The sequence below is a fragment of the Capra hircus genome, chromosome 28 (genome assembly GCF_001704415.2).
Source record: "Capra hircus breed San Clemente chromosome 28, ASM170441v1, whole genome shotgun sequence".
NCBI lineage: Eukaryota > Metazoa > Chordata > Mammalia > Artiodactyla > Bovidae > Capra > Capra hircus.
In genome coordinates, this window is record NC_030835.1 from 18,915,953 (window position 1) to 18,943,178 (window position 27,226).

The window sequence follows — 27,226 nt, forward strand, 5'->3', positions numbered from 1 at the left end:
CACCCAGGACTGATCTCCTTCAGAATGGACTGGTTGGATTTCCTTGCAGTCCAAGGGACTCTCAAGAGTCTTCTCTAACACCACAGTTAAAAGCATCAATTCTTCGGTGCTCAGCTTTCTTCACAGTCCAACTCTCACATCCATATATGACCACTGGAAAAACCACAGCCTTGACTAGATGGACCAAAAAGGATAATTTCCAGGGAATTTCCTGGTAGTCCAGTGGTTAGGACTTCATGTTTTTACGGCAGGACATGTGGGTTCAGTCCCTGATCGGGGACCTAAGATCCCACAAGCCATGCAGTATGGCCAAATAAATAAACAATTTTTTTTAATTTAAAAAAAAAAGGCCAATCACCAGTAACAGTGAGGATACAGTACACTGGAACCTCACACACACCGCTGATGGGCGCATAAAATGGCACAGCCACTCTGGAAAGCAGCCTGGCAGTTTCCCCGAAAGATGGAACCTAAAGTTATGACTCAGCAATTCCACTCCTACAAAAGACGTCCGCACAAATGCATGTCATAGCAGCTTTATATTCATGATAGCCAGAAAGCAGAAACAGCCCATGCCCATCAACTGATGAAGAGAGAGACAAAATGGGATCTGTCCATACAACAAGAAGAGGGTTTAGTCACAAAAAGGAGTGCAATACTCATACATGTTACAGTCGAATAGACCTCAAAAGTACTACACTCAGTGAAAGAAGCCAGTCACAAAGGACTAAACACTGTATAACTCCGAGTATATGAAATGTCCAGAAAAGGCGAATCCCCAGAGGTAGAAAGCAGACTGGTGGTTGCCTCGGGCTGGAGGAAGGGAGGAAATGGGGGAATGATAACTAATGGGTACGGGAAGCTTCTTTTTAGGTCGATGAAAATACTCTAAACTTGATTGTGGTGATGATTATAAACCCTGTGAATACACGAAAAACCATTGACTTGCACACTTTAAATAAGTGATTTGTGTGGTGTATGAGTCACACCTCAAAACAACTGTTATGAAAAGGAGAGAGCAAGGAAACTATAGCCAATATCTTATAATAACCTGTAATGGGAAATAATCTGAAAACATATAGTTACATATATAACTGAATCACCTTGCTATGCCCCTGAAATGTTTTAAGTGAACTATACTTCAATAAAATATATATATTAAAAAAAAAAAAAAAGCAAAGGAGAGAGCAAGAGGGCAAGACACGACATGTTAGACCCCGCTGTGGTCCCTGCCCAGGAGTAGCAGCAGCATCTACGAGCTTGCTAGACACCCAGACCTACAGGAGCAAAGGTCAGGCTGGGCCCAGAAACATGCATCTAACATCCTCCAGGTACTCCGGAACCTCCTAAAATTCAGGGCCCTGGCTTAGAGTATGCAGCGCTCAACTGCTCTTCAGAATTACCTAAGTTACTTCAGGAAAAGATCCATGCCCTGGCCACCCCCATCCCTAGTAGACCAACTGAATCAGACTCTCTGGGGATGGAGCTCAGGCATGGGCCTATTTTAAAGCTCCCAGGTGAATCTATTGTACAGCCAGGGTGAGAAGAATTGAATTGGAGGGTGTCTCAGGCCCCTCAGCTCTTGAGCTCTTTTCAGAGTTTAGCCCAAGCGCAGCTCACTGGGGCCACCTGGTGGCCACACTGGGGAATGACTCTGTACCCTGCTTCTGTCCCAGACCCTTATCCCCCAATCACCAACACCAGGGATGGGGTTCAGGGGTTCCCCTCTTCCCACAGCAGAGGTTGGCACCATCCTGGCCTTTGGAATAGGGGTAAGTGGCCAGATCTTATGGGGAGGGAACGAGAGTCCTCTGCTGGTTCTGTTTCCATTAGAACACCCCAAACTCCAAAAGCAGCCAGAGAATCTTCTGCACTTAGTCCCAGCCACCCCACCCTCCCCTCCCGCTGCCAACAGAGCAGAGCCAGCTTACCCGTCCGATCTCATCTCTGACAATTTCCAACACAATTGTGTTCGTGGGCACCGAAGCACCTTCACCACCTCTGAACTCTGCACTTTTCCAGCTCCTGGCCTTTGCCCATGCAGTCCCTCCCATCTGAAGCCTGCTCTGTGGGACCTCTCCTCTCTCCCGGAGGCTCATGCCCTCCTGATGCCCCCTGCTGCACCCTCTGTGTGCCCCACAGTGAGCATCCGTGGCTGCAGAGCTCAGAGGAGGGAGGGTCTATCAGCTTTGGTGGGGTGGGGAGACCCCCGGATTGCCTGAAGGCAGCGAAGAGCCAGCAGGGCCAGAAGGAAGAGGCTGTGAAGAGGGGTACTCTGACTGAGTGTGGTCAGCGTCGGGAGGGGACCGGCAGTATTTTGAAGCAGAGCCAGGCATTCCTTTCCTACTACTCAGGCCTCTAGCTACAGAGAGAAGTGGAAGCTTGGTTCTCTGCTCTCTCAACGTCTCCTGAGCAGGAGGCACTCAGGCTCTCGGTTCACTGCTGCCACCTGGTGGCAGAATACCAGACCGCCAGGAGGGAGACCCACAGGCAACTCCAAAGGGAGCTGCTGGCCGTGGGGAAAACTATCTCCCATCTTTCAAAGCCCAGCAAAGTCTGAAACTCCTTAACCACTTTCTCCACCCCAAATTTGGTATCCCTTCCAACTGACCGCTGACCCTGGGCATAACCTGACCCCAGGTGGCCTGCCTCCAGCCAAACACCCTTTCCCCCAACCGCGATCTGATCTGTGACCCTAAGCAAAGGTTGGCCTGCCCATTCACAACACGTGCCCAGGGCAGGCTGAGCATGAGGCTGGCTCAGGGACACCCCTTCTTGGGGACCGCTGCCCCACCGCAGGTCAGCACCCATGGGGGTGCTCACTCACTTGGGGCAAGTCTTCTCAAAGCTCCCTCTCCCTTCACAATTGTCCCCTCCCACGCCAGCACCCTCCTCTGCCCAGCAGGCAGTCAAGTTCACTGGGTCAGACAGGAACAGAATTAGACAGGTCAGTATGCTCCACACAGAGACCAGAGGCCCGAGTCTGAGGGCCAGAGCAGCCCCCGTGGGTTATGTGACTGCACCAGCTGGGCCACGTGCGAGAGTGCCTGGGACAATGGTTTACTAAAGGGCTTGTTTTTTCTAAATCGGCTGAAATTCTGAATTTTTATATGAAATCTGGACTTTTATAGAAAACTTCTGATTTGTATAACTGAATGCTCAGTCCCTCAGGCAGCATCAGCTGTGAAAACACTGGATGGCTTTCCTGCCGGATATTAAACAGCCGCTCCCCAGGACCCATCCACCCACCTGCCTCCTGCCCAGGACCCCCCGGGCCTCCCGTGGCCCAGAAACTGGAGGGTGAATGCCTGGCACCACAGGGATCGAGGACAGGGTGTTCCGTCTGAGCAGTCACAGCCTTGACGGGTCCCAGGGCCACAGCAGCTGCCGAATCCTCTGAACCTCACCCCCGCACACACCCCACAGAGCACCGCAGAATCCAGCTGGGAAAAGTCAGGGCTGGGCGTGCTTGCACGGCAGGGATCACCCTAACTTCCCGGAGGTGGAGAAGGGCCTGAGAGCCCCTGCGGGTCCTGTGGGGCGCCCTAGCCACCTCTCACCCAGGTCAGCCCCTCCTGGGCTGTGCACATGGGGACGGCACGCGGGCCGGGGCTCACCTGGCGGAAGGTGCAAATGATGATCTCCCGCAGGTGGTAGTGCATGGGCGTCATGGTCTCGCTGACCGTGTCCAGCGCCGCGTCCACCTCCCTCTTCACCCGGTGCCCATCGGGCAGCAGCTGCACCACCTTCATCACCACCTGGGGCCAGAGGCAGGGGGTGAGCCGAACAGAAACCAAGTCGGGGGCCTCCAGCGCCAGCAACTGGCTCGCCCACACTAAGGGCCGCCCTGGCCCTGATGGCCCCTCACTTCTCAGACAGGGACGGGACCCAAGGGCGTTCCTGGATAGCTCGGAGGCGAGGGCTCCTGAGGGGCTAATTTTTTCAAGCAGCAGGAACCTTGCTTCAAATGGAACCTTATCCAGGACTCTAATCCATAAAACGGATAGTTGTCGTGTAATTGGAGCTGGGGGGGGTGAGCAGCGGGTGTATGATAGGCCTCAGGTGGGGCCCCACTGGCTCTCCCTCCACCCTGCAGGCACTTCGGGGACACCCAGCTCTGGGAGACCCAGTGTAGACAGCGTTCCTTTACCTGGGGAGACTGAGGCCAGTTAAGGCCACTCTGCAGCGCAGGGCTCCTCCCACGCTCCCAGTCACTTGCTGTGGACCTCGCTCTGGCTCACTCTACCCTGCACCCCCACACCCTGCGCCAGCAGCGATCCAGGCCTCCAGCACCCCCAACCCACTGCAGTGGCCCTGCCTCCTCCCCCTCACTGGTAGCCAGAGAGGCCTTACAAAAGTGTAAGTGTGAGCGCTTCCTATTTGGGTAACTTCAATCTCTTCCTGGCTCCCTTACACTCAACATAAAAACTGAAAGCTTCCCCACATCTACAAGGTTGCCCAGTGTCTGACCCCGCCTGCCTCCCAGCCTCACTCAGAACTCCTCCTATGGGCCCAGCGCCTTCCTGGAGCCCTCTCAGTCTACCCACCGCAAAAGCCCACATAGTCCTTTCACAGCCCCGAGGTCGACCGCCACCTACACATCCATCTCACGCACCCACGTGCTCACCTGTTCACATCCACTCCCCACCAGACAAGGAGCCCCCAGACCCCCAAGAGCAAGAGATTTGCCACCTAGGAGGCGTTCCGTGGGATGATGTAAATGAACAAAAGACCAAAACCCGACTAACACAGCTCTTCTCTCAATCTAACCCATCCCCACAGCTGCGTCCTAGCGGGATCACACTGGTGGTTGGGCTGGGGAGGTAGGTCTCCCTTACCCCTGTTTCTCAGAGGAACTGGCCCTGAGCTGGCACACCAGCAGGGTGGAGCTACAGCCGAGTGGGAGGAGAGGGGTCATCACCTGGGAGGACCCTGGGCTAACCCACGCCTGGATTCCGAGCTCTGGGTAGGACACCTCACTGGAGAGGAGTATAGACCACAGGCAGGCCCCCAGCATGACCCCAGGGCAGCTCCCCAGCAGAGGGCTGCAGCTTTTTCAAATGCAAGGCACCAAACTCTTAGCCTCTCCTGGTAAATCATTCCTCCCTTTCCTCTCCTTGGCTCACCAGCACCAGCCGGAAACCCAAAGTCATCCTGCTGTCTTCCCTCTTTGCCCCACCACTAATGGTCCCCAAGACCGACCAGTGGGGACTGGGCTCCTGTTCACTGGGCAGGCTCATCCTCACTTAGGCCCCAGCTTCCCCTCTCCATGCCTTCCTCCACACACTGGCCTCCAGCATAAGACTCTGATCCCAACCTCCCCTACTTCCCTACCGGCCTCAAGGTTAAGATCAAACACACAGTGTGGCCCTCCAAGGTTCTCACAAGCAGTGGCCCCCACCTTCCATTCTGCTCAACCACAGCCTCCCATAGCTCCTGCCCTTTCCAGACTCCCTCCTCTGCACACTTGATCCTCTCCGTATACTACCCCTCCCCACAGCCCCAGGCAGACTCCTTTGTCCTTCTAAAAATGCACTCAAATGTCACCTTCTCCACGAAGCCCTCCTGGACTCCCCCAAGCTATACCCTCAGCCCTCAGCACCAATGTCTATTTCAGCCCTCTTCATACTCTATTAAATGCTCCCCACTGGGCTGTGGGCTTGACAGACCTCAATTAATCACACAGGAAGCTGGTCTAGACATGAGGATGCTAGAGGCAGGTGAGGATGTGGGTATAGAGTATTCCTGGGTCACAGGATGTAACGTTAGAACACAGATTCAGAGGCTGACTTCCTGGCTATGCTCGGGTCCCATCCCATCCCTGATGTGGTTCTAGGGTGATGAGCTTGGCTCCCGGCATTAACTGGGAGTAGTCAGGGCACCTAACCCTTGGGATCTGTGAATGGTGGAGAAGGAAGCACATACAGAGCTCCTGGCACGGGACTGGGTGTGAATGGAGAGAGTTCTAACTACCACGTCTGAAGGACTCACAGACTAGGAAATAGACCGTCATGCATACGGTCAAAAGGTTTTCGCCAAACCATTAGATGCGGAAAGGACATTCTATCCAACAAATGGTGCTGAGAATACTGGATATCCACACGCAAAAGAATAAACTTGGACCCTTAACCGTATACTATATACAAAAATTAATTCAAAATAGATCAAAGGCCTAAACTTAAGAGCTAAAGCCATAAAATTCTTAGAAGAAAAGCTTCATAATACTGCGCTTAGCAATGACTTTTTGGACATCAAAAGGACAGAAAACAAGAAAAAAAATCTACTAATTTCATCAAAATTAAAAATTTGGAGGACTTCCTTGGCAGTCCAGGGGTTAAGGCTCTATACTTCCACCGCCGGGGGGGTGCAGATTTGACCCTTGGTTGGGGAACTAGGATCCCTCCTGCTGCATGGTGTGGAAAAAAAAAAGAAAATTGAAAACTTTTGCATGAAATGACACTATCAACAGAGCAAAAAGGCAATCCCCCAAACTATCACATACCTAAGAAGGAACTGATATCCAGAATATATAAAGAGTTCCTACAACTCAACAACAACACAACGTAATCCAAAATGAGTTGAATAGACATTTCTCTGAAGAAGATAAACCAATGGCCTTAAAACAAATGAAACGACATCGACATCACTAATCACTGGGGAAATACAAATCAACACTGCAGTGAAGTATCACTTCACACCTACTCAGAAGGCTATTTAAAAAAAGATTAAAAAACATGCAGAAAACAGAAAACAACAAGTGTTGGAAAGAATGTGGAGGAACCAGAACCCTGGTACTTTGCTGGTGGGAAGGTACATGGTGCAGTTGCTGTGGAAAATAATACAGTTCCTCAAAACGTAAGCAGTGAGTTACCAACTGATTCAGCAATTCCTCTTCCGGAATTGAAAGCAGAGACTCAAACAGATATGTGTACACCCATGCTCACAGCAGCGTTACTCACAATAACCAAAAGGAGAGGACAACCTAGGTCTCCAGAGACAGATACAATGGATAAACGAAACACGGGCAGTACTCACAGTGGAACGTTATGCAGCCTTTTAAAAGGAAATCGCAACACTTGCTACGACATGAGTGAACTCTGAAGATACCATGTCGAGTGAAATAAGCCAGTCACAAAAGGACAGAGGCTGCATGATTCTCCACACAGAAAGCACGTAAAGTAGTCAGATTCATGGAGAGAGAAAGTGGAATGGTGGCTCCCAGAGGCTAGAGGAGGGAGGGATGATGGGGAGTTAGGGGATACGGTGAATCTGGCCTGAGGAAAACGCTCTGGAGATGGTGGTGAAGGCCGTACAATAGCGTGGATATACTTAATGCCAGAAGGCAGGCTCTACGTTAGGCATATTTTACCACAATAAAAAAATCAAAGGAGAAGAATCTGTGAATCAGCCAGGAGAAAGAGAGAAGTGGTCCAGGACAAGGGGACCGGGCAAAGGCCCGGAGGCCGAAAGCGCTTGGGGCGGTTGAGGCGCTGCACCGAGGCCCGGGTGTCAGGACGGCAGGGAGGGGCTGGGCGGCAGAGGGGCACTGGCGAGGCTGGCCAGGGAGGCAGGAGCTGAGCACGACGCTGACACTGGGCAGCCCCGTGCCAACTCCTGAGTTCCACATGCCCGGTCCGTCAGACAGGGAGGGACACTGCCACCTCCCTGCAGGGTGTCGGGGAAGATGACACATGGCAGGGTAGGGCACCTGGCGGCTGAATGTGCACGGTCAGTGCGGTCCATCCAGGACCCTGACCTGAAATGAGGGTGGGTGGAAAACGGCCCTGCACAAGGCCGCCAGCCACAGCTGGGCCCCAGGTGCCTGTGAGGTGGCCAGCAATGTTGCCTAGACGCGACAGTGGCCAGCGGCCTCCCGAGGGCACACAGCCATCCAGCAGCAGGGGCAGGAAGAATGGGGAGGGGTTCAGCCCCCACTTCTCACAGCCATCTGCCAGGGCCCAGAGCCAAGCCACCCTGTGCCCTGGTTTGCTCATCTGTGAAATGGAGACAGGGAAGTGCTGATACGAGGAGGTGGAAGAAGGTGATGGCCTTGGGAGGAGCTTTGAACATCCCTCCAGACCTGCCAGGGAGACTCACCCTCTCTCCTCCCCCAGGTGTCCCCCGGAAACCCTAGGGGGCACACTCACCTCAAACTCGCCCTTGGTGAACTTGGCATCAGGCACGCTCACGAGCTCTTCCTCGCCCACCTCGGGGAAGCCCTGAGAGAGGATGACTGCTAGGACTGGGAGCCCAGCTACCAGGCTGCACCGTCCCCAAGCCCCGCGCCCAGAGCCCGTACGGGGGTCTGCCGGCCCACACACCGTCTGCCCAGGGTTAATGGGAGGGGCCTCTGGGACCACACCAGGCACCAGCTCAGCCCCCCAGACCATCCTGCCTTAGCGGGGTCCCCAGGGACCAGCTGGCCCCCTGCCTGGGCAGACCCCTGTCCTCACATACTCTGATGTGCCAGAAGGCAAGCACAGCCACCACCATGGCGGTCGTGGTCCGGCCCTGGCCGCTGAGGCAGCTGAACACGAAGCCAGTACCCGGGTCCTTGGCAAGGGCAGCCTGCAGGGCCCCCAGCAGCCGGTCAAAGTCCTGCACAGGGAAACCGAGGTCGGAGTCAGCAGGTGCTCCTGCTGCACTGATTCCCGAGGCAGCCCAGGCAGCTGCCCTGGGAGTGCCTGTCCAGTGCCCGGTCGTGTCAGGCTCATAACCTGGTACTGCACACACTCAGCTCACTGAGGTGCACACAAGACCTTGTGCGTGTAAACAGCCATACCCCCATATAACCTGGCATTGGACAGGTGAGCGCACACAAGCACACACCTGAGGCTCCAGCTGCTACCACCTGCCAGGGAGAACATACATATTCCCATGTGCTGTGCCCCCAGGCCACATGTGGACCCCCAGCCCTACTGCCCACCGGAGGCGGACCCAAGCCAGGTCCCAGCTTCAGGGCAGTTTGGACCTCAGCCAAGCACTGCAGCACATGACCACTAGGGGGCAACAAACCACAGGCAACCAGACCACAGAGCCAAGCGTGGGGGAAACACAAGCCGTCACGACTCATCACACCAGGCACACAGCAGGCCTGGTGCAGACAGACATGCCCCCCCAACAACGGACACATCACACAGGCACACAGTGACCCCCACACAATACATGCCAGCCACACACTCCACACAAACCTTAGAGACAGACTACATAAGACATACACACGCACAAACCTATAGATAACACATGCACAAACCTATAGATAACACACGCACACACAAATGCCCTCCATCACGCAAAGCATTCTGCAGCAGCCCTTCCACAAACCCTGTACACACACCACCTCACAGCACTCCCCAAAACCCGCTCTCCATACGTCCCCTAGGAAAGACAAGCAGCACCTCACAGCCGCCAGACACGCACGCACGCACGCACGCACGCACACACACACACACACACACACACACTCCACAACCACACTCCCAACTACTCTGAACACACACAGACTCCACCAACAGCCCAGGCCCGAGGGAGACAGCGAGGGCGTCCTCCCCTCCCTGGAGGCCTCAGCCGCTCGGCCCTCTCACCTCCTCGCGAGGGGCGCAGAAGTCCGGGACGGGGATGCGGTGGTAGGTAAGGCCGGGGCAGGCCCCGCGGTGCCGGCTGAAGACCTCCTGCATGGTAAGGCACGTCTGGAACCTGTGGGTCCGCGGGCCCTCAGCATCGGGGGGAGGCCTGGTCAGGTGGGCCTGCAGCTGGGTCTCCAGGTTCTAGGGGAGGGTGGGACAGAGGGCTCAGGCCACAAGGCAACCCCCAGGCCAGCCCTGAAAGACCAGAGCCGGCTGCGGCCAGGACAGTCCTGGCTTTGGGGCCTATCACTGCACCTTCTCGAGCCTCTAGGTTTCTAAGCAGACTGGGCCTAGCATGACAGTCTTGAATCAGTCACTCCCTGAGACGCTCCTCTCGGGGCTCGTTTCTCCAACTGTACAATAGGAGCATACAAGCTTCTGAAGACCCTTTCAGGCCAGCTCCCCAGAAGGCCTCCAATGGAGGGGTGGTACAAGGCAGGGGAGCCCCACCTCCAGCTGGTCAGGGGCCATGGGGGGCCCAGGCCGCCGCAGACTGTGGGTTCGCCCGTCACACTCGAGCACAGCCTCCTCCCTCAGGTTGACCCACACGACTTGCTGCAGTTTCCTCTTGGAGTCGGTCAGGTAGGCCAGGATACTCCCCAGGGCCTGGGGAACAGGAAGGCCATCAGTGAAAGGGCTCAATCACCCTCCCCCGCCCCACAAGTGTGCTCCCCAGGGTGGTCACCTTGGCACTGGGCTGGGCCATGCCATAGATGGGCAAACGGGGCACCCGGCGGAAGTTGGCCACGTCCATCTCTCTGATGGTGCTGAGTGCATCTGGGGAGACGAGGTCATCTGCCACCTGTCAGGACAGCAGCAAGCCTGGGACCCACAGCAGCCACTGAGGTTCAGAGCCTGGCCCCAGGTGGGCGTGGGGGATGGGGGATAAGACCAGCACTTAACAGTTTACAAAGCACTTTTGCACGCGTGGAGCCTTATAACCACCCCAGCATGGACAAGAACGATGGTGCCCACTCTCCAGATAAGGAAGCTGAGACTCAAAGATGCGACGCTGGCGGCAAAGCTACCAGAAGCAGTTCTCCTCACTCCCTGCCCAGAGCACTTGGGTTTGAGAAAGAAGAGCAGGTACTGAACAGTAACCAGAGCTACAAGCACTTCCTAAGGCCTGAGAATGGCCCCATTTTGTTCACAGGCAGATCCCATCACCCATCATCAATGAGGGCAATGCTTAGCCCAACCCCACAGGAATCAGGGCTGTAACCAATCCCAGGGCCAGCCCACACCCACTCCCACTTCCCCAGTCAGTCAGGCACACTCACCAGGGAGCCCAGGGCGATGAGGTCCCTTGGGGCTACAGGCCCCGCTGAGCTTAGTGTCACAGGCAGGCGGTACAGTTCAGGATGGACACACAGCCAGCGGCTGAAACTGAGGGCAAAAGCCAGCGGGTACTGCAGCCCGAGGCAGAGAGAGACGGGATTTCAGGGGCACGGGGCCAGCCCAAACTCCTCCTGCCTACCCCGTGGTGGGGGACCCAGGAGACACCCATCACAGCCCCAGAGCAGGGGCAAGGGGGTGGGGAGAGAGTAACAGGATGTCCAGAGCGAGATCCCTCCGGGCCCCGATGCCCTGGCTAAGGATACAGAGATGGACCCAGAGGAAAGAGAGATGGGGCCTCTCCTTGGCTGCCCTGCTCAGGGATGGTCCCTCCATCTGGGTCTCTCCTTGCTTCCTCCATTCCCACCTTCCTCTGAAAGCAGCGAACGTCCCCACTCCCCTCCCCAGCTCCACAGAGGTCCCCACCGACCCCATGCCAGTCACCAGGTGGGGAGACTTGAGGGGCCCCAGGAGAAGGGGGGGTGTGTCCGCTCATCCCCCAGCCCCACCTGCTCGTGGAGATAGTAGTTAAACAGGATCAGGTAGAAGTATCGCTCCAGGCTCTGAAGCGCCCTCTGCTGGACAGCGGGCCGGCTGCTGCTTCCCTGAGAGGGAGGGACCCAGAAGGGCCAGCGGTGAAGACGGGGCAGCTCAGGCCACCCAACCCCATCCCTGGAAGTCAAGCCTCAGAAATTCCCAGAGGGCAACCTACCCTGCCCTTCATAACACTGTTTTGCCGGGCTGGAAGTTCCTGCAAGCACCTAACTCTATCCCATTTGCTGTGGTTTACCCGTGTTCAGGGACCAGAGCTGCTGCTGGACCAAGCATTCCAGTTCTCGATGAGACTGCCCAGAGAGGCTGGGCCTCGCTGCATGGCCCCGGTGCCACCCACACAATCCATGCTGAAGCAGTAAAGTGTATGAACACCCATCCCTGAGCCAAAGGCCCCGCCTAAGAGCTGCAACCCTCCCCACCCCAGCATCCACTGGGCAGGGGGGCTGTCACAGAGAATTCCAAGGGTCCTTCTCTTCACCTGTGGATCTCAGACTTCTCCTGCTGGGTCAGCACCACCTTCTGGAGGGTAAGTGAGATTTGTATAGGCCCAGAAAAAGAGGCCATGCCCTTGGATGAAGTTTAATCCCACCTCTGGAAATCTAGGCCTGAGGTCAGCAAACTTATTTCTAAAGAAGTCCAGACAGTAAATATTCTAGGCTTGCGGGCTACCAGATCCGTGTTGCGACAGCTCGACACTGCCAACGCAGCACAGGACCACCGTAGCCTGCAAGTAAATGGATGGGCAAGATCTCATGTCAACAAAACTTACTTATCAAAACAGGTGGTGGGCTAGATTTGGCCTGTAGGCCACAGTCTGTCAAGTCCTAATCCAGACCTTATAAGGCAGAAAATCCTAAATACAAAAGAGCCTCATTTGCATGAAGCAGTTCAATGCAAAGTAGGTACATTGGTGACCCCACTGTGCAACAGGAAGGGGCTGTACATCACAGCAGGGGGTGCCCGGGAACAGGTGCTCTGTGGGCTCCCTTCTGAGACTTTATGGCCTGAGCTCCCCTAACTCACAACAACCCTACGGAGTAGTTACTGTTAGTGGCCCCATTTTATATGTGGGGAAACTGAGGCACAGAGCAGTGAAGGCCCACATGCCTGTAGGTGGCCAAGCCAGAAATGGAAGCCTGATAATCAGGCCAGAGCCCTGCTCCTAACCTACAGCCCAGGGAAAGCCGAGCCTCACAATGGCTTTGGTTCCACAGCAATAAATCTCAACGATGACAAGCAGGGATGACATGGAAAAGACAGGGTTACATGAAACAAACAGGATGCGAACACGCCCTGGGCAAGCCACAGAAGAACATCAGAAACATGGAAACTGAAGGAAGCCAGCCCCAAACTCTCCTAGCAGCTGTGCTTGGATGACGGGCAGTTTTACTTCTTCTCTAATTTCTCAATTTTCCATAATGTTGCTTTTATAAGATATTTCTTTAAGCATTAAAGAAGAAAAAGGCTCTGTGGGCTTTAGATTCTTTCCATGAGCTGTGTGCAAATACTGTCAAGCCAGCCTCCTCTCTCCAGAGCACGGGCACGGGCCTGCTGAGACAGCCCAGAGCGCATTGCTCTTCCAGAAGATGGGCTGGACCTAACCCCAGCCTTCCCAACGAAACAGCAAGCGTTTCATCTGCAGAGGGGGCCCGGAGCAGCCTGGAAAGCGTCTGCAGTCAGAGGCCTTCAGCACCTTGCCAGCAGCCCCTTCCTCCATCCTGTTTATTCTGCAGTGAGGGGTCCTAATCAGGGAAAGTAAACTTCCTCTCTTCCTGCAGGCCCAGCTCCCTATCTCCCCTTCCTCTGAAAACTGCTCTCTACTCATGGAAGCAGCAGCAGCAATCAAGAAAAGCCAGGCTGAAAGGGGCCAGTCAACAGGCCTCACCCAACGAGGCTGCCGAGCTCCAGCAGAAGCAGCAGCTCTCCGCGCCTCACCTGTGCCCGGCTGCCTTCCAGCTCCCTCTGGTTTCCCAGGACTACTTCCTTCAGGTCGTGCAACTCTGCACAGGCGGCGACGGCTCTGTCCACCTGGAGTCAGGGACCGGGGCAGGGGAGAGAGGACAGAGGCAGGGAGGGAGCAGGGCCAAGGAAAGATGGCAGGAGGCAGCAGAGAGGGGCAAAGAGAATGACCGGTTAGGACGGGAGGGCTGGGGAGGAGAGCTCCTCAGCAAGGGCAGCGAGTGCTCCCCACTGCTCCCACCCCCAGCTCTTTGCCCAGTCCCCACGCTCACCTCCTCCACCATCCTCCTCCCCTCGGGCACCATGTGGAGAAAGCTCTGGACCACCTCGAGCTGCTCCATGGACAGAGGCTTGGTCTTCACAGGGGCAGCCCTGACAGGCAGGGACAACAGCATAATCAGCGCTCCCGAAGGCCGCCGTCCACACCCTCCCATTCACCTGGACTGCACTGGACTACACGCTCAAGTTTCCCTTCCAGATCAGGTAGGGGAAACAACAGGCCTTTGCCCTGCTGGGGAAACCGAGGCCAGAAAGGTCAAGTGACTTTCTCCAGGTCACCCAGGGAAGTCTGTGCAAACCAGGAAAGGAGCTGCAGATGCCCGATATCCAGCTGTAGCTCTGGGTTTCTGATGTGTCCCCAGCATTCTGAGGAGGCCCACCCCCTCCGCCCCCCATCCCCACAGCCCTCTGGGGCACTGGCTCCCATGCTACTCACTCCGGCCGCAAGGCAGTCCCACCACGGTGAAACAGGACGAGTGCGCCCAGAACCATGCCCAGGCTGGCCCTGCCCACGCCCGTCTGGCAGCTGAAGAGGAGAGCAGGGGGAGGCCCGTGGGCATCTTGGAGCAGCAGCAGGCTGGGGGTCTCCTGGGAAAGGACCGTGAAGAGCAGGGAACAGTGTGACCGGAAAGCCCTCAGCTGAGGACCAAGTTAGGATGCGGGTGGAGGGGCATCATGTCATTGATGCCTCCCCTGGTCTGTGGCAAGATGGGGACAGACCAGCAGCCTCTGGAGCAATCCCATGGCTCAGCCTGCTCCACCAGCCCCAGGAGCACAGGCCCTGCCCCTTTTGCACACTCCAGGAGGCTCAGCGAGGCCCTGGAGGGGAGAACTACTCAGAGGGGACTCAGGGCCACAGCTACACTGCTATGCAGTTCACACTGCAGATTCAGAACAGCAACCTCCCAGGGGCGCATAGACTGCAACATGGGTCCTCAGGAAATACCAGCTGCAAACCCACGGGTAAGAAATTGTAGTTCTAATAAAGAAATGAGGAACCTGAGACCTAGAAAAGTTAGGAGATTCACCCAGGATCACACAACAAAGTGAGGAGCCGAGCCACAGCCAGAGAGCCCAGTGCTGCCGACGCTCCGTGCTGGGCTCTGTCCTTAGACAGTATACAAGTACACACCCACACAGACACACACACCCCCTCGGCCTTCCTCCAGGAGGCACACCACCCAAGCACCTCCAAGGAGTCAGGGCCCTGACACAGACTCACTCTCCAGGCACCTGCGCACCCCACCACTCCTCCCGTCCCCACTCACCCGGAGGACACTGACAAAGGCATCGAACTGGGCTTCCAGGGGGGCCCCTTGCTCTGGCAGGGGCAGACGGTGGTACCTGCCGGGTAACAGGGAACAGCCCATCATGTAAGCCACACACCGCATACCCCGGACATCCACCATTCCCAGGGGAGACAGAGGCATGGGGGACTCAGCCCAATATGCAGACGGTGAGACTGAGGCCGCACCAGGAGAGCAGGCCCAGCGAGCACCCATGCCCAGCACACTGGGGCCTCCACACAGGCCTGGCCCCCAGTACCTGTAGGAGGGCTGCAGGAAGAGGGGCCTCTTAAACACCTCCTCGGTCACGTGCACGTCGTCCTCGCCCCGGATGGCCACGGCGTGGGGCTCCCCCCGCAGGTCCTCGGTGTTGTGGTACACATAGTACTTGTTCTCGCTCAGCTGGGCAAAGTCGTGGATCTAGACGGAGGCCAGGGGCCGGAGGGCCATGAAGGACCTTGCTGGCTGAGCTCTGGAGGCACCTAAGCCGCACGGAGGCCGTGGACAGGCTGCCTGCCCTCCAGGGAGAGCTACAGCCAGAGGCGCTTTCTGCGCCCTGCCAGTGCTGGAGGGACCGGAGGGACCGCTGGCCCGAGGGCAGCCAGCTATGCCTCAGCTGCTGCATCCCACCCCGCGGTCAGGCTCGGAGGGCTCTGCCCGGTGGGCAGCAGGAATTGGCCAAACCGCCAGACTGAAGGACAGGAGGAAGCTGGTCAGCTGGGAGCTGGAGGGGGCGAGGCCTGAGGAGGAGACGGGGAAACGACCACAGCCAGCGCGACCTCTGCTCCTGCCTGGGGATGTCTCAGAGGAGGGGGGACACCATGACCCCTATACACTATTAACACAGCTCTGTGGTGTATGAACAGCCCCAGAGACCTGGACAAGTCCCCATGCTGTGAAGGAGGAGGCCAGAGGAACCTCAGAAACAGAGGCCCAGGGAGAGAAGTGGCCCAGCCCAGGCCTCACGGCTCACAGAAGGCTGAACCTGGTCTTGGGACTTTCAGTCAAGTACTCTCTGCCCTCCACCAGACCCTTTTCTAAATAAGAATGCTGAGTTTGGAGGAGAAAAGCAGGGTGGGGAAAGAGCAGAGTCAAACAGAGCTGAGAAGAGAAGTCTTTACCCTGGTGCCCCTGAGCTGGCCTTGCAGCAGCCACTGGCCCAAGTGGGACAGCTAAGTGGGCAAGCATGAGCGGGTGAGAGCAGAGCGGGCTGGGGCTCAGCTCAGGTGCCCGAGGCTACCAGAAGGGCAGCCTCCCACCCACACAGGTGGCCCTCACCTCCTTCCGGATGGCCAGCTCCAAGCGCTCCGCAGGGACCCCGGGTCCAAGGCCCTGGAGGTTCTCATGAAGACTCTGCTTGTCTCGAGGCGTGTAGGGTACAAAGTCCTCAGCAGCTTGCAGAAACAGCACGGGTTCCTCCCGCACACAGAAGATGACACACTCCTGCCGGGCATCCAAGGAGGAAGGAGCCATCACCACTATCCGGCATGGACACCCGCTCCACCGCCCCTTCCCCGGATCCCCTCGAAGGCCCATCACCCCACTCTGCCCCTGCAACCTGAATCTTACCCCAGAAACAAAGCTCAGGCCAAATGCCACCAGCTCCTGACCCTCCCTCCTCTTTACAGCTTTCTCCCTTTATGGACTACAGGGTCTTTGCAGGTAGAAGCATGTCCTGGTCATTTTCATGTCCCCACAAAGCCTAACATAGAGCCCTGAGTAAATCAAGTGCTGACAAACATCAGCTGAAGACATGAATGCCCACCACCACCATGCAATCACTCACTCACTGAGCACCATACAGACAGAGGGAGCTGGTGGGCAGGCTCTACCCTCGAGAACCTGCTGGGACGATGGAGTGGGATCCAGGCTCAGCTAACACCCCCTCGTCACTCTGGTTCACTAAAGCCTCTCCATCTTCACCCAGGTTAAATCAGACTGCCCACTACGAGCCTGCAATGACAATGGACCCTCCACCTCTGTCCTGGAGATGCCACAGCAGGCGGAGAGAGGAGTCATGCAAAGCAGACACATGGAGTCCAGAGGTCTGGGTTTGGGTCTTGGGACACCACTCGCGGTCTGTGTTTCTTATCCTCTCTGGGCCTCAGTTTTCTCCTCTGTAAAATGGGACAATAGCTGCCCCACCCATGTAGGGTCAACATGAGGATATACGTCTTAGCTGTAATCATCATCCTATGGGTGTATAGAGGGGCTTCTGACCTCAGGGCTCCCATGTCCATACAGGACAACGCAATAAACACTTGCCCAGAATTTCCCCGTCATGCTGAGCACAACAACCATCGACTTTCAAGGCCTGGCAGCACCTGGCCCTGGTCACCAGTCACCACCTCCCCCATAATATGCCCAGGCCCCTCCAGAGCCTCTGCAGTTGCCCCTCCGGGAAACCCATTTCCCCAGATTTGGGGACTGGCCCCTGCCTGGGAAACAGCCATGCTTACCCGGTGTCCATCCTTCTGGAGTTTCTGGAGGACTTGCCTGAACCCCAAGAGGCTGGGCTGTCCCATGCCGAACACAGCGAGCCCGCCCCGCACCTGCCGGAAGTTGGGGGCCCCACAGCTCTGCAGGGTGCCCAGCATGTCCATCTTCTCAGTAACATCCCGCACCAGGAAGTAGCGGCCCTGGCAGGGGAGAGCCACAGGGGTCACTCAGATGACGCAGGGACGTCTTCTACAGACAAGGCTCTACCCCAGGCCCCAGAGGATGGGGAGCAGGGAGATGGGGTGGGGAACACGGTCCTCAGGTTGTCTACAGCCTCGTGGGCAAAGTGATGCCAGCAGGGGTGTCATATAGCGTGGGAAGAGAGAAGACAACTCTTCCTGAAGGAGAACCAAAGAGGGCTTCAGGCCGGAGGCGGCATCTGAGCCAGGACTTGAGGAAGCAGAGCAGGCAGAAGCACTACAGGGACAGGGAACTGAGACCAAAGCTGCCTGCAGGGCTGCCTACAGCCCCCAGGGCAGAAGACAAACATCTCTCACCCAGAGGCGAAGCTCATTGGAGAAGGGGTTCAAGTAGGGAATCACAGCTGGGGCACCAGCAACCAGCTAGGAGAAAAGTGTGAGCCACTTCCCAGGGGCCTGCAGTTATGCACAGGGGCAAGTCTCTCCCTTCCCCAGCTGGGGACGCAGACCACAGAGAAAAGAGGGGTCAGGTGGGAGCAGGAGGAACCAGGAGATTCATTCCGGGCAAAAAGAAACCATGAAGTCATCTCATCCACCCGTTCACCCACCTCCCCATCCACCACGACCTCCCACCCAGACCATCTTTCAACAAATACAGTTTAATCATCATGACTATCATTAATTCATTCACTGACTGTTTTTGAACACCTACATGATTACCCAAGCACTATTCTAGGACCTGGGACTATAGCAGTCAACAAGACACGTAAAAACTCATCTGCCCTTGGAGACTTTACTTTCCAGGGGATATTTTAAGGATTAAAAAAAAAAAAAAGACAGATCTAGATAGATGTACGTCTATGCCTACATCTCTATCTACGCACCAAAGAAGTCCTAAAACTTCAAAAGACCATGGGATGACGATTCCTAGCCTGAGAAGAGCAGTCTGGGGCCCCAAGCCCTTCAGGTTCCCATGTGTGTCTTCTTTGGTGCTCAGAGAGGGGGGTGTGGCCAGGCTGGGGCCAGGCAGGGGCCACATGGGGACAGAAGAGCAGGGTCCCCACAGGGCAGCAAGAACAGGCCCTAGGGTATCAGAGACTGAGAGCAAGTGGGATCAGGGTCCCAGAGGATGGGGTGAGGCAGAGAAGGAGGCCATGGGGAAAGCAGGGGGAGATTGGGGAGGGAGCCTGAGAGGAAGGAGGGCTGGAGGGGTGGGAGGCAGGAAGGGAGAGAGGGGCAGGCCTGGCCTCACCTGCACCAGGTAGTGCTCAGGGGTGGCATCTGAGAGCCGGCCCAGGGTGTAATGGGCTTTGAGCAGCTCATCGTGGATCTGGAACTCCTCCTTGCAGTTGTACCTGCCGGGGCAGGATGCAGATGGTGTCAGGCAAGCACAGTGGCCAGGACACACTCCACCCTCACCAGGCCCACAGCAGGGCCACCCCATCCCACACATGCATTTATGACAGACGCTGCCTACTGTCCCCCAGTATCCACTCTCCCCTTCTTCCTCAGCAATAGTTCCCTGAATTTGTGACTGGGCCATCCAGCTGGAGACTATAAGTCCCAGCCTCCCTTGCACCTAGTATGATCATGTGATTCAGTTCTGCCCAGTGGGATGGGAGAAGAATGCAACTTCTGAGCCATTCCCTTAAAGGAAAGAAGACGTACTCTTTCTACTGTTCCTTCCTTCCCTCTGGCAAGCACCCAAAAGTGAAGGCAGGAGGTAGATGCTGGTGATGGCAGGGCAACAAAAGGAGGATCCTGGCCGATTATGGAGCAGTCATTCCAGCCTGGAATGCCTCCTGGACTTTTGTGTAGAGAGAAGCTGCCGTCTTGTTTAAAGCCTCCTTAAACAAGGCTTACTTTAGACCCAGATGGTCCCTCCATCAGATTGTCTCTGAGAAGAGCCCCCACACTGACAATCCCACAGCACAGTGCAGTGCTTCAGGACACAGGCCTTGGGGCCTGGGTATGACTTCGACTCCACCGCTTTGAAGTTACTTAGTCTGTAGTCTCCAGGAATTCCCACCTCCTAAGGGCTGCCGTTAGAAGACAAAGCATCAATGAAGTAAGTGCTTATTTAGCACAGTGCCTCAGGGACTCTCATCATCTAGTAATCGAATTACTATTACAAGCAAGAGTTCTACCTCCACCCAGGGCCGTTTCAAACAAAACACAGATTTCTGAAGATGCTAAACCTGAGGGAGGGCTGTGCATTACAGACCCCAAATGCTTCTGTGCTGATTATAACAATAAATCAGACACAGCCTCCCAGGGCTCATGATCTGGGGTCTGACATCTCTTTAGAAAAGGATAGGCAAGGTGATGGAATGAGTAGGGTGGGGAGCACTAGACAGGAGTCGTGAGACCTGGGGTCCCTCAGCCAACTCTGTCTCCCCTTCACACATGACCCATGGCGGGCAAATACTGCCTTCCCAAAACTCAGTTTCTATATCTAGGTCAGTTTTCATATCCGATCTTAAAAACCTATTGATTAGATCAGGAGTCAGAAAACCTTTTCTATTAAGGACCAGATAGTAAACACTTTAAAAGCTTCCCTGGTAGCTCAGAGGTTAAAATGTCTGCCTCCAATGCAGGAGACCTGGGTTCAATCCCTGGGTCGGGAAGATCCCCTGGAGAAGGAAATGGCAACCACTCCAGTATTCTTGCCTGGAGAATCCCATGGATGGAGGAGCCTGGCGGGCTACAGTCCACGGGGTTGCAAAGAGTCAGACACGACTGAGCAACTTCACTTAACTCACTTAGGCTTTGTGGGCCCCACAGTCTGCTACAACTACTCACCTCTACCACTGCGGCCTTAACCATCCTTTGATGATATGCAAATGAGTGGGCGTGGCTGTGTCCCAACAAAGACTTATTTACCAAAACAAGCAGTGACCTGATTCGGCCTGAAGGATACAGTTTGCCAGCCCCAGTTTTGGATGATCTTCTAAGGTCCCTTCTACCACAAACAAGCCACAACGCAAGGATCACTAGGTCACAGTTGGCTCTAGGAGGCACGCACAATACCACTGAAGTGGGTTTTTACAGCAGGCCAGAGAATGTCCTGAGCCACGCCATGCTTAAATTTTTTGAATGTCATCCCCACATATCCTGATAAGGAAACTAAGCCTTTATGAGAGGGGAAAAGGATTTGCCCAAGGTCACAGAGCAGGGGAGAGGCAGAGCTGGGCCCAGGATTTCCAACACTGTGCTCAAGACCCAAACCAAGTTCTGTCGTGTGCTAGTCAAAAGACTACATATCAGGTCCCTTTTACTTAACATCTCCTTCCTCCCCTTATCACGAGCAAAGTAATGTATTATGATTACAGCTTTCCTGTCAGGCCCCAAGGCCAGCAGGCCGGATTTATCACTCCTTCAGTTTTCCTTACACAGAAAGCCCCATCTGCCAGGCCTCCACCAAACGTCACTCCATGGAACACATCCAGTTCTTAGCTAATCCTGTCTACCTTCCTCCATCCTGGAGGGGTCCAAAGGCAGGGAGCCCAGTGGGTGGATGCGGGGAAAAACAAGGCTTCCCAAGTCACCAGGAAACAGAGCCAGTGTCCCCCGGCTCCCTGGCCTCAGGCTCTCGGCACCCGCTCCTTCCCCTGGCCCACGGGACACATGCAGGGTATCCAGGTCTCTCAAAGGACAGGGCCAGAACAAACCCGCAGCAGTCTCCAGGAAAGTCCCTGAAGGCCCTCCAGGAAAGCTGACCAACAGCTTCCAGCTTTTTCAGCCCAAGGCCCTATAACAGCCTGGTGTCAACCTCAGTTTTGAACCGTAATTACAGATTGTGGGGAGAAAAACTCTAAATTTTATGTATCTAAGTAAAGCAACGGAACTGAACTGAAGTACATAAACTTTCTTTTAAAAAGTTCAGCAAAAAATTACTTTCAAAAGAGTATCCCAACCTCCCCCCGGCCAGCCACTCCTCCCTTTCCTACACTCCTTGGCAACCACGACACAATCAGTAATACGACCTAGTCAGTTCAGTTCAGTCGCTCAGTCGTGTCCAACTCTTTGCGACCCCATGAATCGCAGCACGCCAGGCCTCCCTGTCCATCACCAACTCCCGGAGTTCACTCAGACTCATGTCCATCGAGTTGGTGATGCCATCTAGCCATCTCATCTTCTGTCATCCCTTTCTCCTCCTGCCCCCAATCCCTCCCAGCATCAGGGTCTTTTCCAATGAGTCAACTCTTCGCATGAGGTGGCCAAAATACTGGAGTTTCAGCTTTAGCATCAGTCCTTCCAAAGAACACCCAAGGCTGATCTCCTTTAGAATGGACTGGTTGGATCTCCTTGCAGTCCAAGGGACTCTCAAGAGTCTTCTCCAACACCACACTTCAAAAGCATCAATTCTTCAGCACTCAGCTTTCTTCACAGTCCAACTCTCACATCCATACATGACCACTTGAAAAACCATAGCCTTGACTAGTCGGACCTTTGTTGGCAAAGTAACATCTCTGCTTTTCAATATGCTATCTAGGTTGGTCATAACTTTCCTTCCAAGGAGTAAGCGTCTTTTAATTTCATGGCTGCAGTCACCATCTGTAGTGATTTTGGAGCCCCCAAAAATAAAGTCTGACACTGTTTCCACTGTTTCCCTATCTATTTCCCATGAAGTGATGGGACCAGATGCCATGATCTTCGTTTTCTGAATGTTGAGCTTGAAGCCAACTTTTTCACTCTCCACTTTCACTTTCATCAAGAGGCTTTTTAGTTCCTCTTCACTTTCTGCACAAAGGTCATATCATCTGCATATCTGAGGTTATTGATATTTCTCCCGGCAATCTTGATTCCAGCTTGTGCTTCTTCCAGCCCAGCGTTTCTCATGATGTACTCTGTATATAAGATAAATAAGCAGGGGGACAATATACAGCCTTGACGTACTCCTTTTCCTATTTGGAACCAGTCTGTTGTTCCATGTCCAGTTCTAACTGTTGCTTCCTGACCTGCATATGGGTTTTTCAAGAGGCGGGTCAGCTGGTCTGGTATTCCCATCTCTTGAAGAATTTTCCAGTTTATTGTGATCCACACAGTCAAAGGCTTTGGCACAGTCAATAAATCAGAAATAGATGTTTTCCTGGAACTCTCTTGCTTTTTCGATGATCCAGCGGATGTTGGCAATTTGATCTCTGGTTCCTCTACCTTTTCTAAAACCAGCTTGAACATCAGGAAGTTCTTGGTTCATGTATTGCTGAAGCCTGGCTTGGAGAATTTTGAGCATTACTTTACTAGCATGTGAGATGAGTGCAATTGTGCCATAGTTTGAGCATTCTTTGGCACTGGCTTTCTTTGGGATTGGAATGAAAACTGACCTTTTCCATTCTTGGCCACTGCTGAGTTTTCCAAATTTGCTCACATATTGAGTGCAGCACTTTCACAGCATCATCTTTCAGGATTTGAAATAGTTCAGCTGGAATTCCATCACCTCCACTAGCTTTGTTCGTAATGATGCTTTCTAAGGCCCACTTGACTTCACATTCCAGGATGTCTGGCTCTAGATGAGTGATCACACCATCATGATTATCTTGGTCGTGAAGATCTTTTTTGTACAGTTCTTCGGTGTATTCTTGCCACCTCTTCTTAATATCTTCTGCTTCTGTTAGGTCCATACCATTTCTGTCCTTTATCGAGCCCATCTTTGCAAGAAATGTTCCCTTGGTATCTCTAATTTTCTTGAAGAGATCTCTAGTCTTTCCCATTCTGTTGTTTGCCTCTATTTCTTTGCATTGATCACTGAGGAAGGCTTTCTTATCTCTCCTTGCTATTCTTTGGAACTCTGCATTCAGATGCTTATATTTTTCCGTTTCTCCTTTACTTTTCACTTCTCTTCTTTCACAGCTATTTGTAAGGACTCCCCAGACAGCCATTTTGCTTTTTTGCATTTCTTTTCCATGGGGATGGTCTTGATCCCTGTCTCCTGTACAATGCCACGAACCTCATTCCATAGTTCATCAGGCACTCTATCTATCAGATCTAGTCCCTTAAATCTATTTCTTGCTTCCACTATATAATCATAAGGGATTTGATTTAGGTCATATCTGAATGGTCTAGTGGTTTTCCCTACTTTCTTCAATTTAAGTCTGAATTTGGCAATAAGGAGCTCATGATCTGAGCCACAGTCAGCTCCCAGTCTTGTTTTTGCTGACTGTATAGAGCTTCTCCATCTTCGGCTGCAAAGAATATAATCAATCTGATTTTGGTGTCGACCATCTGGTGATTCCATGTGTAGAGTCTTCTCTTGTGTTGTTGGAAGAGGGTGTTTGCTAAGAGAACCCCAAAAGACAGCAGCTCTGTGACCCACTTGCTGTGTGACTCCAGACACACTGCTTAACCTCTCTGGGCCTCAGTGTCTTCCTCAATGGAAGCAGATTGGAGACGTTAAGTGCTATGCCACCACCCCTCCAGGCAGCTCCCCCCAGCCATGCCTTCTGGGGACAGGGTCATACTTGTCCTGCCACTCACGTGATCACGACGGGGGCCACCTTGTTGGGGATGATGGACTTCGCCTTACTGTTGTGCAAGCCTGTGGTCTGGAAGGAGTGGACGCTGAGTGAGTGCCGACCATCCATCGAGCCACCGTCCTGGAGGCCCTCAAAGGGGGCACTTGCCGAGACCGTCTGCTGGGCTGTGCTGGCTGTTGTACCCATAGTCTGCTGGCAGCCTCAGGACCCAAGACCTGTGGGGTAAGAGGAGGTGCGATCAAGGAGGGGATGGGAAAAGCCACAGCAGGAAGGGACCCAGCCCACCCCTCACCTCTGCCTGTGAACAAAGTCTGAGGCCCAGAGAGGGCCTACTCACCCTGCAGCTGTCACTCAGCAAAGCACATGTTGGGTGAGGCCTACCCTGTGCCTGGCCCTCTGTTACTGCTTTGGAGAGAGTTATGGACATGGACAGATAACAGATACAGCCCTGACCCCTTACAGTTTACCCCTCCCTAGTGAACACAAGACAGAAAAGAGCTAACCATCCCCACCAGGTCAGGACCCAAGGCTCCAAGTACCTGGGTCAGGCCACATGGAGACCAGGCCTTCCAGATCGGGAGAAAGGGAAGGCTGTCACCAGAGGGAGAACCAGAGGCAGAGGGAAGTCTGGAGATGGCTTTGAAGGGTTTGGATGGGAACAGAACATAGCTGTGAATGTCACAAAAGAGGCCAGGGAAGTCCAGACGGGGTGAGTTCTCAGCAGATCAAGGCCCCTGAACTCTACATCAACAACGTCTATATCACCAACAACATCTCAACAGCCAAAGCTTTTGCCCGACATCCGGCATGCCGGGCATCCTTGTGGTCTCACAATTCCCACTGCAGGGCTCTCTCTTAGGGAAGCAGTGAAGGATGTGTGCAAAGAGTGGGCTACAAGGGTGTTCTGCTGATCACAATGTTATTTATAGTAACAAAACACTGGAAAGGGCCTGCAACAGGGGATTTGTTGAATAAATTATGGGGCATCTCTAAGGTGGAATGTTAAACAGCCTTAAAAATATATTGACTGATGTGGAAAGAAAGCTAGGCAACCAGAAGGGAAGAGGAACAGGCTGCAAAGCAAGCCCAGGATATAATCCATTTTGATACGTGAGCACAAATCAGGAGAAAAGTCTGGGAGGGCGCATACCAAGACGGTAACCTAAGTCATCACCTGGTGATGAGATTACAGACAGTTTTTACTTTCTCCTTTTTCCTTATCTGCATTTTCTGAACACTGGGTAGTAAAACCTACTTAAAACATAAGAATGGCTGCAGAAGCAGGCCAGGAGAGCCACTAACAGCTGGAAGAGGGTGTGGGGAAGACTGGCTCAGGGGTCCGAGAACCAGGGCTGCTGGGAAGGGAAGGGGCTGGGAATTCCACACAGACTCAAGAAGAGGGCGACAGACATGGGAGACAGGCTCACAGAACTTTCTCAGAGCCCAGTGGCAGCTGGTCCCCACAGCACTGATGGCCCAGGATCAGGAAGGGGAGGGAGTTCCCTGCCTGCTGGTTCCCACTCCCACCTGCACCCTGAGAGCGTTAGTCGCTCAGTTGGGTCCAACTCTTTGCAACCCCATGGAATGTAGCCTGCCAGGCTCCTCTGTCCATGGGATTCTCCAGGCAAGAATACTGGAGTGGGTAGCCATTCCCTTCTCTAGGGGATCTTCTCGACCTAGAGATTGAGCCTGGGTCTTCCGCAATGACAGGCAAATTCTTTACCATCTGAGCCACTAGGGAAGCCCTCCATTCTGAAAGCACAGGGACAACAGTCTTTAGAACCTGATGACTCCCCTCTGCTCCCCTCCCCAAGCTGTCCTAATCTGGGCATGAGCTGCTCCCCTCCATCCACACACTCCCAGCCCTGCCCTCTCATAAGCAGCAGCAGCACTTCAGGAAGTGGATGGTGGGGTCAGGAGCCAGCACGGAGCCCGGGAAGCAGGTCACTCTGAAGGCTGAGCTCACCACACCCTCATTTCCCCAGGGGTCAGAGTTCCTGGTCCCAAGGCAGTGCTCCCCAAGCCTTCCAGGGCGATGCCCTCAGGCTCCCCCTTCCCAGAGTCACCCAGACAGAATAACTGTTCATTCTGTCCCCCCTCAGCACCCCAACCACTGCCTCTCCTTCCCCAGCCTGGAAGGGGTCCCCTCTCTCTCCAGTCCAGCCTTGTCATCCTTGACAACTCCCAGCAGGCGTGTGACAGGTCTGCTAACACGCACACGTTGTGTTTATAAGAGCCTTGTCACAGCTCTCCACACCCAGGCCAATCTCTCTCTCTCATTTTTCTCTCTTTTCTTCTTTTTCTTGGTAGAAGGTGCAAGGACTAAGCCTTTATTTCCAAACAGAAACTCAGGAGCTCAGAGAAGGTGAAGGACTCCACAGTGGATCTCCTGCTGACTGTCAGCAGAGCCAGAACCTTCTCTCCATGGCTCCTCAACGTTCCCCAGACCCCTCTCAGCAGCCTGGGCCAAGGAGGCATCGGGCAGGGTGGGTGGGGGTGAGGGCAGGAACAGCCACCTCTAAAAATGGGCTCGGTGGCTGTCCCAAAGGAGGGAGTGACGGACGGGCCATGGGAAAGACCTGCAGGAGGCAACAGCTGGCTTCAGCTGCCAGGCCAAAGCCAAGCCCTGCTCCCACGGGGTGCGGCTGGGCCTGACACCTCTACCTCGCCGCCCCCACAGCTCCAGCTCTAGTCTCTCACAGGCTTCAGAGGCAATGACAGGCCCCAGCCGGTCCCTGAAAGGACAGCCCAGAGACAGCACAGATGTGCACAGCTGTAGGCTGCAGAAGTGGGGGAAGGACCGCAGCCTCTGAAAGCTGACCTGTCTCCGAAATATCTACAGGAGGGGGAAGCCCCAGGCTTCCCAGGTTTCTCCCTCTGCAGCTCCCCCCCAAAAATCTCTTTCAACTCGGTCTAGAGTGAGCCTCACCAGTCCAGGGCCCTTCATCCTGCAGGCCCCATGCTCTGGGGCCTTCAGCAACTTACATTTCCCCTCTGGGCCTCAGTGTCCCCATCACAAAGTGACAGTGAAGGATGAGATAGTCTAAAGGCCACTTCCACATGGGTCTGGC

At 54.5% G+C, this 27,226-nt stretch overlaps 1 protein-coding gene across 5 annotated transcripts in view; it reads right to left on the reverse strand.

The window, feature by feature from the left end:
• PALD1 (phosphatase domain containing, paladin 1) overlaps positions 1–27,226 on the reverse strand; it is an 88,590-nt gene that overhangs the window by 18,764 nt on the left and 42,600 nt on the right. For 4 of the 5 annotated variants that reach the window (XM_018042537.1, XM_018042536.1, XM_018042535.1 and 1 more), the window contains 17 exons: positions 24,157–24,370; positions 18,932–19,034; positions 17,500–17,679; positions 16,319–16,483; positions 15,300–15,460; positions 15,023–15,098; positions 14,191–14,393; positions 13,748–13,847; positions 13,452–13,544; positions 11,471–11,566; positions 10,907–11,035; positions 10,312–10,428; positions 10,077–10,232; positions 9,585–9,767; positions 8,458–8,598; positions 8,148–8,219; positions 3,618–3,758 (listed from right to left, as the gene is read on the reverse strand). In XM_018042537.1, coding sequence (XP_017898026.1) covers positions 3,618–3,758; positions 8,148–8,219; positions 8,458–8,598; positions 9,585–9,767; positions 10,077–10,232; positions 10,312–10,428; positions 10,907–11,035; positions 11,471–11,566; positions 13,452–13,544; positions 13,748–13,847; positions 14,191–14,393; positions 15,023–15,098; positions 15,300–15,460; positions 16,319–16,483; positions 17,500–17,679; positions 18,932–19,034; positions 24,157–24,341 — 2,301 coding nt within the window. In that variant the 5' untranslated portion in view covers positions 24,342–24,370. The remainder of the gene's footprint in view (positions 1–3,617; positions 3,759–8,147; positions 8,220–8,457; positions 8,599–9,584; positions 9,768–10,076; positions 10,233–10,311; positions 10,429–10,906; positions 11,036–11,470; positions 11,567–13,451; positions 13,545–13,747; positions 13,848–14,190; positions 14,394–15,022; positions 15,099–15,299; positions 15,461–16,318; positions 16,484–17,499; positions 17,680–18,931; positions 19,035–24,156; positions 24,371–27,226) is intronic. The other variant, XM_018042538.1, reaches the window with a different exon arrangement.